This window comes from Tigriopus californicus, chromosome 9 (assembly GCF_007210705.1).
Source record: "Tigriopus californicus strain San Diego chromosome 9, Tcal_SD_v2.1, whole genome shotgun sequence".
NCBI classification, from domain to species: Eukaryota; Metazoa; Arthropoda; class Copepoda; order Harpacticoida; family Harpacticidae; genus Tigriopus; species Tigriopus californicus.
Genome location: NC_081448.1, coordinates 9141140 through 9153322, shown reverse-complemented (window position 1 = coordinate 9153322; position 12183 = coordinate 9141140). Strand labels below are relative to the sequence as shown.

General features: G+C 41.3%; 1 protein-coding gene across 2 annotated transcripts; it reads left to right on the top strand.

The window, feature by feature from the left end:
* Positions 1 to 7634: 7634 nt before the first annotated feature.
* On the top strand, positions 7635 to 12175 carry LOC131886381 (uncharacterized peptidase C1-like protein F26E4.3). Of its 2 annotated transcripts, none has more exons than XM_059234685.1 (9): positions 7635 to 7875; positions 8987 to 9358; positions 9429 to 9498; positions 9585 to 9813; positions 10706 to 10866; positions 10950 to 11078; positions 11148 to 11407; positions 11498 to 11637; positions 11701 to 12175. In XM_059234685.1, exons 1-9 carry the CDS (start codon positions 7764 to 7766, stop codon positions 11956 to 11958), a joined length of 1731 nt encoding a protein of 576 aa, XP_059090668.1. In that variant the 5' UTR covers positions 7635 to 7763; the 3' UTR covers positions 11959 to 12175. The 2 variants fall into 2 exon arrangements, with proteins under 2 accessions (XP_059090668.1, XP_059090669.1); XM_059234686.1 differs by having other exon boundaries at positions 7636 to 7875; positions 9585 to 9801.
* Positions 12176 to 12183: the final 8 nt, after the last annotated feature.

Here is a 12183-nt window from a genome sequence, read left to right as displayed (position 1 = left end):
GTCCAACTCATTTCCTATGAATTTGAGAGCTGACAAGAACGAGCTTACTGAACAAGAGGGGGGGCCTATATATTGTCACAATGGACAGATCAAGACCTTGAAGATGACAAACTAAGACCTCTACTTCTCCATTAGACATTTTTACATGACTAGTGTACAGGTCATTTCTAACATAAACGTAGACATTTAGGGTCAATTCTAGCGACCATAGCTTAATGTGCGTTTTGAGAGCACCTTCAAGCCCCGAGAATCCAGGCTAGTTCGAACAATGAAGTTCCACATCTCTTCTTTCTCGGGCTCCTTCATTGTTTAATTTGCTTCCCTCTGATATTCGTAGGGAATACGTAGGCCTTGTTGATCCGGTTGCATCTTTCAAGTCAGACTTGGACAAGTTTTTAGATAGCATTCCAGATCAACCCTACATTCAAGGACTAGCTTGGTCTGCCAACTCGAATTCGTTGGTAGACCAAATATCATATAAAGATTGAAAGGTAATAAGGAGACGAATTATAACCTTTCATTTTAATAGTACTAGGGATTCCATTCCCTGTAACGGTTAGAAAAGCCCGTGAAAAAAAAACGAAAAGGCAAATCCTGGCAAGACAATCAAAGCAACTAAACTCTGAGGAAAACAAATCACACTAAAAAATAAAACAAAAGTAACTCCAAAAGGAGATGATTTGCACATCAAACAGAAGGACCTGAAACGAGTTTTGCAATTCTTTTGAAGGACCCGGCAGCTTGACGAGTCTTAAGAGGTGTCTCGAAGGCCAAAACAGTCACAAAAAGTTCGGAATGCTCTCCAATACGTATTCAATAGATCAAAGCCATCTTAGGGCTGAAAGGCAACGAAATTGCAGATAATTTGGCGAAACAATGTGCTATACAAATTTGTTTTGGGCCCTGAACCATTTTTCCAGTCCTCCCGCATAAATATACAAAGATAACAATCAAGAAAAGTATTAACAGCCATGATCTAGAGTAGTTCACCCTCATGTAAGCAACCACAATAATTATCCCCGAACTAAATTACAGTAAGGGAAGTCACTAAAACCCTAGACACTGTTCCTAGGACGGAAGTGGGCAAATTCATACAATTAACAACAGGTCATTGCAATTTACAAAGACACTGTCATATCTGAAACGATGTAAACGACCCATGTTGCAGGCTGTGCAATGAGGATGACGAGACTCCCTGGCATTGATTAGGTGAATGCCCTGGGTTGATAACTATACGATGCCCATGGTTCCATCATCCGACATTGCCACATTTGCCTGAATGGTCATTTAAGCAACTCCTCGAATTCCTCAAGGAATCTATCATATGGAATAGGACACTTTTTTCGGAACACAGTAATCAATCTACCACCTGACTCCTAACAAGCAAACAAACAGGCATAAATAATCGTTTTGCAGGAGATTGTATTCTGTATGATTGATAACAGGCCAACAGTTTGGCAATCATCATTTCCAACATAATAATACGAGGAAAAGCACAGTTTCGCATCACTTTTTCTAAACTTAGCTCCAGCTTGTTTAGCACAATTTAGTGGATAAAGATCATGATGACAAGTCGCTGGTATGCTGCAAGCATGCAATATAAGTTCTCTGTTTATCTCTATTTGGATATGCAGAAATGTTTGCAATTATACCCTATAGGACTTGAAAAGTCTCTCAGAAGGGTGGGGGTATATTCATGGTGTTAGAATAGAGTTCCAATAAGTACAGCGAAAAATACTTCGTGAAAGTCAGGCATCTTAGAACGTATTCTTGTATTTTTGTCCTCAAGGAGAGGAGGGAGAGTAGAATGAAAAAGTAGAGGTACAAAAAAACAAGATGCAATGCGCAATATTAGACAAAGAAAAACTTTTCTAAGGTTTCAAAACAAGGTAGGAAAATTAAGCCCAACAACAGCTGTTTTCGGCTAAAAAGTATTTCTTAAGTATGTCAATGGGTAATTATGTGACAGTTTATTCAAGTGCAATGCTACATGAACCATTCCTTTCAGAAATGAACGAATGTGAACTCCAAGTTTTTCCCTTGACAAAGAATTGAATAAGCCCATCAAGTACGCTTGACCTCTCAAGATTTGATGGTGGTGTGTCATCTTCCGTTGCTTCTTTTAGTTCCCAATAAATGGTATATATTACTACTCCTGCATATGCCTAACTTCACTTAAAACAGTTTTCTTTCATAATCCGTTAGTTCTTGCAATTGTCACTCGAATCGGCCGGTGAGGCGGTGAGGAAAACATGTACTTTCCAGCCGTCAGATATCAATGATTGCATCTGGAAACGCTATTTTAATACTCAGAGCAAGTTAGAACCAACCCGAATGTATCATCGCATTGGTATCACTGGAAATTCGTCTCCTCTTAAAATGGCTATCTTGATCTGAATTTATTTGCTTTGATATCAACACAAATAGAGTCTATCGTCTCTTCTTCCTCAATGAAGCACACTTTACGTTTGTGTGCATTCCAAAAATGATACCAGAGTCAATGTCAAAAACCCATTCCGCTCTGGCTTGAGCATTCTGGAGAAAAAATATGCGACTTTCCTTAATTTGATCATCTATTTGTAGACTCTGTCGTGGCGTTGCACTCCATCAGTCAGTCCATGACGACATCAGTCATCTATCCATCAACGTTCCAAATGGTGTTGACTCGAGAAGGCGGAGCAGAAGAACAACCACAACAACCTCTTTAAATACTCTTCAAGAAATTGCAATTCCCTTAAAAGCATTAGCACTGCTGTAGCGTGGGCACACTTCCAGCCGTTGGTGTCGGATAAAATCAAGAAAATGTCTAACACACCAGTATTGCGTACAGTATACAGTATGTACATACATACGTACTTAGTGCAGGAATGTTCTTTGTGCTCTACGACTTCAAATAGGCAAGCTGAACCACTGATAAATGAATGGAGGTGCGAATAGTATTCCATGAGAGATCTGGTTGTCAGCCTCCATTCGCGAAGAATTCATTCTTTTATAATGAAGCCTTGTTAGAGTTTTTCACGAGCGTGAGTGTATGCATATGTAAATCCGGAGTTGGTTGACGGGCCCATAATTTGATTCAACCCGATTACCGAACACCTTTGTGAAGACAAAATGTGAAACCATCTTCAGATTTGCTTGTCCAAAGTCAGTGAGGTTCCTGTCGTCGACGAATTCAGCTTGATTAACTTGTTCAATCGCTCACGAATTGCATTGCGGTGGCCAAAAAAAAAACATTGGTTTTGAGAAATTTGGTGGGGTCTTGATCAAACCAAGATGGTTACACCATCGTTATGGGGCGAATAACTAAACTCCTCCACACTATGCGAAATAAAAGGCGAGCATGATGCAAATTTGAAAGAGTACTATTCTGCCTAGTGAGGCGTTGTTCTCAATGTATTGCAATGATTGGCTCTAAAAAGGGGATTGATCTAACGATTGTGGTTAAGATATCAAACCTTAATCTTATGGAAATTTGCATAATTCATTCACCAAGCAGATGAGCACTTTGAAGCAGGCTTGCCAATGAATAATTTGGACATAAAAGATTTTGATTCGTAAACGAAATTGATATTCATGTGCATGACGTGGAGTATAACATTTGTCTGGACCGTTTTCGTCAATTCATGTGCGTACCTGAAGAATAGAGCCTCAGCAACTATTTGAGACGATCGTATGATATTTCATGTTTATCCTTGAAAATCTGCGCATGATTCATTTACACGCCATTGCCAGGAATTTTGTCTCTAAATCGCCGCAATTAACTCTCAAATCCTGGGAGTTATTGATTTTTGGGTCCACTCCCTTCAAGGCTAATTTGAAGGCTACAATGCCGTAGTGCGATTGTGAACGTTTGTCTCTTTGGCCACTGCGCTTTCATCGCTCATGGTTGACTCACCAGTACAGACTTGGAAAAAATTGAAAAAAAGATATTTAAAATAAATATGATGAAGCCATTTTTAAAAATTCAGGTGTTTAAATTCCTGTTTTTTGGTCCAATTTCCCCCAATGTTAACGTTCAAACACTCCAAAGATTAGTCTCTGTCCTGTCAACATGTCTCGCCAATTTTGTCTGGGAAATTTGCCCTGCCTACAAAACAGGATTTTTTTGCATACCGATCTTGACAACATGAATAAAATTTGCTGTACCAACTAAGCTTATTGGATTAGCACTACATTTGTCTCATACTTGGCTTAGTTTACCTTAAAGATATGTGCCAAGCAAATGGAAATGCAAAGTAGGAAAGCCACTTCGTTCCAAAGTTCTCCATTGAAACAAAAAGACAAAAAGGCCAATTTATCTAATTTCCTAATTATCTAATAATTATCTAATATCCCCCCTTTTAAGAGTAATTTGAGCTTTTACTGCAGGAAGACGTCGTTCGAAAAAAATCGAAGGATGATTTGTATTTGCAAGTTTCCTCGAAAAAGTTTCAAAAATGGCAATTTTTCATGCTTTTCAATTGAAGGTTTTGAATAGCCTCGTTTATAATATCAAGCCTCTTTTTACATACCTTTTCAAACATTTGCCCTCTTTTGAAATCCACATTATTGAAGCATTCAAATGCCAAAAATTATATATTTCCGCCGTCTCTTTTCGTCAGGTTGAAAACACAAACATTTGACACTATTTTCCTGCTAAGGATGGAAAAGATAGACGATCAAATGTCAAGACAAAACGACGTTTTTGTTAGGTTTGGATGCATTTGATTCTGGGTGATGATGGCGTTTATTTTTGTGCGCCACAAACTGCGTCTCGTCAAAAATCTCGTCAAGACTTGTTTCAAGATTACGGCGATGAAGCCTTATTTGGCCATGATATGCTTGCCAATTCAGGCTGTCATATTTGAAACAAAAAATGACTAATTTGCATTAAGATAAGCCTGGCATGTGCTTGAGGGCCTCAAAACTTTCTTCTTTTTGGCATTGGTGGTACTAGAACTAACTGCAACGCATAGACTATTCAGATTATCTCACTTTTTGCTCGCCCTTTCTACAAATAGGTAGGAGACAAAATGGCTTAGAGAATTATGGATTTGAAGTAGAAAAACGAACAGAGAGCAAGAAAAATGTATTATGGGAAGATTTGATGAAAGCTGTGATTATGGACATATGAACAATGACATTCTAAAGAACACTCATGGTTTGTATAATAATTCGATGTTATGTTTTGAACAGAGCTCAATCAAGATTGAAGCGGTTGCTTTCGGATCACTTCCGATGACTTGGAGAGGTTTTGAGTGCTCTCCAAGTTCTCTGAACTCTCTATCTCTTGTGAATTGGTGAGATCCAAGAGCTCGTTCGAATCCACTTGTTGTTCCAAACATGCTTTGGCACTGGACACCGTTTGTTTCAAGATTCTCAAGCGCTTCAATCGGACAGCCTTTTCCTCTGCCCATTGACCCAAACGAGTCTCTCGCTCCATGGTTTCTTTTTGAACTTTTTGGATGTGCTTGACATCAGCCGTTTCACAGACCATACGGGCACCGAAAATGGGCATCTTGGAATTAACAAACGATCTTCGCACTTCCAAATGGCTTGAACAACACTTGTGCGTCAACTGCTTTCAATAGTGGTTCTACTGTCCTTGAGAGGACCCACTCAATAAGGTTGAACTTTCTTGTGATTGTATTCGACTTGATCGTTCCCCTTTGGATTGATACCTGCCCATTGCCACTTCATGGCATTGCCGTTGGGTAGAAAGGTCTCCTCCAAATTCCCCTTGAATAAGTAATCCAGCGTTATCAAAAAACCAATGCGCTTAAATAGGGCAGCTGCCCAACTTTCTGTGTTGCTTAGGGATTACACTATGACACTGTCATGAGGGCTCTCTTGTTGTCCCGAATACAAGCAAACGCTTTCTCACCTTAATGATGACAGTAATGATGTATGAACTTTAATCTACTACTCATTACATTATCAACACACACATGATTTGATATTGGCACTTTCTTTTTTTCTGGCCATTTTGTGTAAGAAACGAGGCTAACATTCAAGACACCTCAGGTTTTTCCGAACATGACTTGAATACCTAGCCAAAATCATTAGTTTGTACGTATTTCAATGTTTGTCAATCTTCCCAATGATTGATTTGTTCACAAAGGACCCCCCGCGAGTTAAAATAAAGGATTGTGAACAATAATTACAAACCTAAGTAGCCGACCTGAACATTCTTTGTGAATTCAATGAATCATAAAACGTCTTTGACGTTTTATGGCACACAGACTTCATTCATGTTTTAAAGTTTTTTAAGCTGATCATAATTGGCAATGCATGATAAAAGAAAACTTTTGCATTGGAGAGCATCATTAATAACTGCTAATTTAGTATCAATGATATTTTTCTGATTCGTGTTGACGGGGCAAACCATCGCTTATGTTTGGGTAAATGAATAAATAGGTCAAGGGCTCAGAGTCAAGGCTGAAGATCCCTGCGCAATCTCGAATGCGGGGGATTCTTGGGCCACAAGTTCATCGAATGTGTTGATGTGAATCATGTTGTGATGGACAAATGATTACTCGGATCTCAGCAGGCAATATGAATCAGAATATATGCACGATTAGATGTGGGTTCACATCATATTTACACATCTTTGAGATCATGGAATCTACCATGGGAAAGGCAAAAAGAATGAGAGGAGTGAGAATAAGAAGAAGGTGAAGCCACAGAGAATTGAAAACAGAGAGAAAGAGTGTGTGAGTGTGCCAAAGACTTGCCCATTGCCATAAAATGCCATTGCATTGTCAGCTACAGTCACAAGCCGTGCTTTATCATTCATCTGATCTTCTTTTTCAGAGTGAAACATGTCGTCCGCTTGGTGATGGTTCGGAATTGTTATTTCACTGACTGTGGGTGTCGAATCCATTTGAAGAGATAACTTCTAAATAACTCATTCTTAGACCAAAGCCCTCGATGGTTTACGCGTTTTCTTTGAATAGCTTTATTTATCCATGCACTTCTGCTATTTTTCTCTGCTCGTCCTTGTTCGTGGTAGGCGCCAAATGTGGCTGGTTATCGTCTCCAGTCTTGGGAAAGATAGACCTGGAGCCATAAAAGTGACATGATTTGCATGGCTCTCCAAAGAGCAAACAACCATCCCCGAGACTCGGAGAGTTGGTAAATACGTACAGTATGTCTTTCTACGTCAATAATGGGGACTGTCTCGAGGATGAATGGACCACGAGCCATACTCTCATGCCTAGCGTGATGGCCCTGGATGGCCACGAAGACATCCTTGTCCTTGTCCAAATTCTAGGGCCTCATGTAGAGCCTGAAATTTATGAACTGTCAAGGTGTAATCAGAGAACAAACGCCAGCTCATCTCTCAAAGCATTGTTCCGTTTTCACAGAGTTCTACGCAGCCAACCAGTCGTGAGCATAACAGAGCCAGCATTGCACACTGTCCGTGTTTTAGGTTCTACGCGGCGAATGGGTGAGTGAGTTGCCCCCATGAAAACAGGGCCTCCTCGATCCGACCGTGTTTCTCTCCCCTTGTTCGCCTTGTTCGTGTTCGCAGTTCACACTGGATGTTGGGGGCTAAATTGAGACTCAATGGATGGATGATGCCCAGAAGCCCCGCTAGCACCCATTTGTCCCGAGTGGTGTTGTCAGATTTGTTCTGACGGAGTCGACTGAAAGAAAGACGAATAGAAAGACGTGTGCTCACCACAAATCGACGACAAGGCTGAAGGGCGAGCAACGCCGTGGCAACAATCATCTTTCGTAGTTGGTGTTTGATTCCCGAGGGCAGACAACCAGGATCTGAGATGAAGGCAAGACATCATCTTTGGGGAGTTGTCATCACCATCCCATTCAGTCTAATTTGTGTGTTTCGGTGCATGTTGACATCCGCTGGCTTAGCTACCCAAGGATTGCAAGGTTTGTTCAACTTCCCACCACTCAATCGTGTACATATGTATGTCTTGTATTATCTACCTCACCTACCAATGCCTGGCACCTCAAGTGTGTTGTTGACGAATCAAATACTTCATATTGACGAGGAAACATTGTCTTTCCAAAGACGTTAATGGTTTTTGTTCTGAACATTCTGAGTGATCTCTAGACTCCATGTTGTTGTAGGTATACCAAGTATAGTTTCTAAAAGAAGTCATAAACCAAATGGTATAATCCAAAACAATTGAAAACGTCCAGAATTCATTATCATAATGCAACGCACTGGTTCCTCTCATTTGAGGTGCGGATTGTGTATTTTGCAATGGTGTTTTCATTCAGTCGCAATCCTGAAGCCATCATCAACCAAACATCACATTGACTAATGATGCGGATTGCGATCTTATTGCTAGACTATGAACACATTCCAGCTCGGGATTCATTTTTGGTCTGGAGCCATTAATTTGTCGTTTTGATCATTAGCTCGGCGAATTAATTACCATCGAGTCGTACTTAGGATCTACTTGGAACATGCTGCGTACATTTCCAAAGGCTATTCGTTCATTTCACGGCCAAGCCATTCCCATCCGTTGATCCGACCTTGATTTTTTGCCCAGTAATCATTCTCCTCATCCTCGCCACCGTTTGAGGGGGAAGCTGGTCAACAACAGCTAATGTCATCATCTCTCCGTCTCAGGTTTCGTCCGTCTACTCAGTTTCGGAAAAAAACGAGTGATTAATTTTTGCCGAAAAATAGAGCACTTTTTTCCCTAGAACAGTGCACACCCGTACGCTCGCCTTGCTCAAGGTGTTAGAAATAGCCAGTCATCTTCTTGTAAACTTATTTTCCAGTCATTAACATCAGCGTATGGTTAGGTTTCTACTTAGAAATGCTTTAGTCTAGAATTCCGATAACGGCAATCCAAGTTTAATGAGAAATTACGTCACAGGTCATGAACGCTGAGTTTACATCTTGAATACCTTAATAGTATGCGTGAGCTTCTTAGACAGGAAGTTCTCTCTGGACATCACACTGATCAACTTGGTGTGCCTTCCGAATTTTCATTGGTCTCGATTTTTCATTTGTGCTCTTTTTTAGCCAAGACCATGACACACGGTTGGTCCATGTGCGTGCTTCTAATCTTCAGTGTTTTCATCGGATTGGGCCAGGGCACCCCACCTTGGCCAAATTCCTATTGGGATATACCTGGCGATTATTGCAGTGCTCGATATCCTAGCGGCCAATGTTGTAATGGGCGACAAGATCCGTGCAGTGTGCCCATTTTAGGCACTCTTTGCTATTGCGATACGTTTTGCAACCGAACGGAGAACTCGGATTGTTGTCCCGACTACTTCACACATTGTGAAGGACTCTCGGATTATCAATATGCCCTGGCTAAACCAGAGGAAGTGATCAAGCTTGAGGATTTGGAATGTCCTCAAGGATCAGCCCTGACCACAGATGGATCCAGTAAGATCAGCCATTAACAAGGTGTAATAATGAGTCGGAACCGGCTCTGAGCCCCGATATATTTCCACAGGTCCCAAATGTTTTTCGAACGGAAGGCTTGTGTCAACACGGGATAAAGTGGAGGACAATTGTAATATCTGGTAAGCCATCTCAAGCCCGACAATGTTGTATGTGTTGACTATTACTCATGTCAAACAATTCCGCCTTCGTTTGCCTCGTGGAGCAGCAAGTGTCAAGTGTCGCCCTCGAATAGCAATTGCATGGAACTCATTTGTGAGACCAAACTGTGCGCTTTGGACCAACGCACCATGGATGAATTGGACTATGGTTTCGCCAGCAACCAATACAGTTGGAAACCCACCACCAACTACTCGAATTTCTGGGGTTTGACGCTCGAGGATGCCATAAGTAAGCGATTGGGGACGGTCCGACCTGAGGCTCCTGTAAGTGCGCTTGTGAGTACTACTAACCTTGTGACCGAGCATGTTTTCCTCCTATTCTCTTGTCTTGACTGATGCTCTCTCTCCATCGATTGTCGTCTCACTTTGTGGCGTAAGTACGCGCAAATTTTTAACCAAAGACAATAAGATATATGGGAGCAAAGAAAAGGAATGCGATTCACGAAGATATGGATACTAATCGAAATGCACTGCATGTACACGTAGGTTGCTAGTTTATTTTTTGCAGAACGGAGGGAACGAATATCGCTCCTTCACCCTGTGATCGTGGTAATTGGTGTTGTAAACACTTTTGCCGGTGGCAGTGCCTTTGTTGTCGGGTTTGTTGTACTAGTGTTGTGGCCAATCATTATTTTCCGGTAGAGATGTGCATGTTTCTGACGTCTTGAAGTGTGTGTTGACGTTTTTTACCTTCTTATCGGGTTTACAGAGTGGAAATAGCTCTGCTATTTTTCATTGATGGAATTTTGAAATGATGTGAAGAAGACAATGCAGTAGTTAGACCATTGATTCCGCAAAATCATCTATATCATATGCGAAAACGCATTCGTTTGACCGGCTTTCACAACGACACAGGGAGGGTTTAATGCTTAAAGATAAGATTAAAAAGTACTACAAGGAGTTTGGCTCTCTTTTGGTTTCTCTTACCTTCTCACGTAATATAATTTGAGAAATCACAGCCGATTGCTCTCCCTCGGATTCATTATTGTAAAAATGTTCTTTTGATAATGGCAAGGCATAAAGAAAGATGAAGAATGTGGAAGCGTGAAGTGCCTCCTAATAGCTTGAAGTGAACTCTTAATCTAATGAACTGTTGATGATATCAGCCGTGTTCATTTCTCATTTTGAGCAACCAATGGTCGAGTAATTTGCTTCATGTGTTCAACAGGTGAATGATATGTCGGCCATTGAGTTTGTTTACCGATCTGAAGACCTTCCCAAGTCATTCGATGCCCGAGATAAGTGGCGTGGAAAAATCACTCCAGTTTTAGACCAAGGCGAATGCGGGGCTTCATGGGCATTTTCTACAATATCCATGGCTTCAGACAGGTTGATTAAAGACTAAGTTAACAATTGAAAACAAGCCTTTACAAATTAACTAAGTGGAGCCTTTTCGATTCTTACATGAACAGATTTGCCATTGAAGGACAAACTGAAGAGGCTTTATCACCTCAGTCGTTGATTTCCTGTAACACCCAGGGTCAAAATGGTTGCCGTGGTGGATCAGTTGATAGGGCCTGGAATTTCTTGCGAAGATATGGGTGAGCTGGAAAATACTTTTTTATTGATGCGTCAAATAAACTTCATTATTCCATTTTTATGATTCTCAGGACTGTCCCGGAGGAATGCTATCCTTTCGATGATTTTAGAGGGTATGGATCGGGCGACGAGGCCAGCTCTTGTCGAATTCCCAGAGGACACAAGTCTCGACCTCTGCAAGCATTTGAGAATTGCAAAGGTTTAGACAAACGTCGAGGCTTATTTCGAACTCAACCAGCCTACAAAGTGGGGCGGCGAAACACTCGAGAACACCCAAGAAGAACTGAGGAAGACATTATGTTTGAGATCATGACCCATGGACCCGTTCAAGGTACAAAGGGTTTACCTATGGAAAATCTTGGGTACACATTAACTGCTTTGATCCTGTTTGAGTAGCATATGGTTGTGATTTCAATTCCAGCTCTTATGGAGGTGCCCTCGGATTTTTTCATGTACCAGAGTGGAATCTATCAAAGGACTAATCTAGCATCCCAGTCTCTAACAGGGTTTCATTCTGTAAAATTGATCGGATGGGGTGAAGAACGAGGCATTCCGTACTGGGTCAGTAATTCCATCTCTCTTTGGTGGGACTCCTTGGGTGACATACGTTTTTCTTTTTCCCAGATTTGTATGAACTCGTGGGGTGAAGATTGGGGCGAGTCCGGATTGGTTCGGATTCGTCGGGGCGTTAATGAGGTTAACATTGAAGATTTTGTGGTTGGCGTGTGGGTTCAAACGGAGAGGCGAGTTCGAGGCCAACAACGTGAGCGTAGACAACGGCGATTAAGCCGAATGGCGGCTCGTCGAGCCCGAGCCAGCCGTTTGCGACGGAGACAACACGATAAGGACGAACAAGTCATGAACCATTACCAAGTGGGATAATGATTGCCATGACGCCCAAATTGCTATAGGCCAAGATCAAGCCACAATCTCGAAAGCGATAATTACTAAAGAGCTTCTAACTGTCCTCCTATTCCCATTTTCCTAACTTAGAAACTGCCAGCAAAAACCTTACGTTTATAAGGGCTGTCTACTCAAATGTATTGCATATAGTAATAATCTGAATGAAGGCATTAAACAGTATTCTCAGCAAGCCTAACGGACACG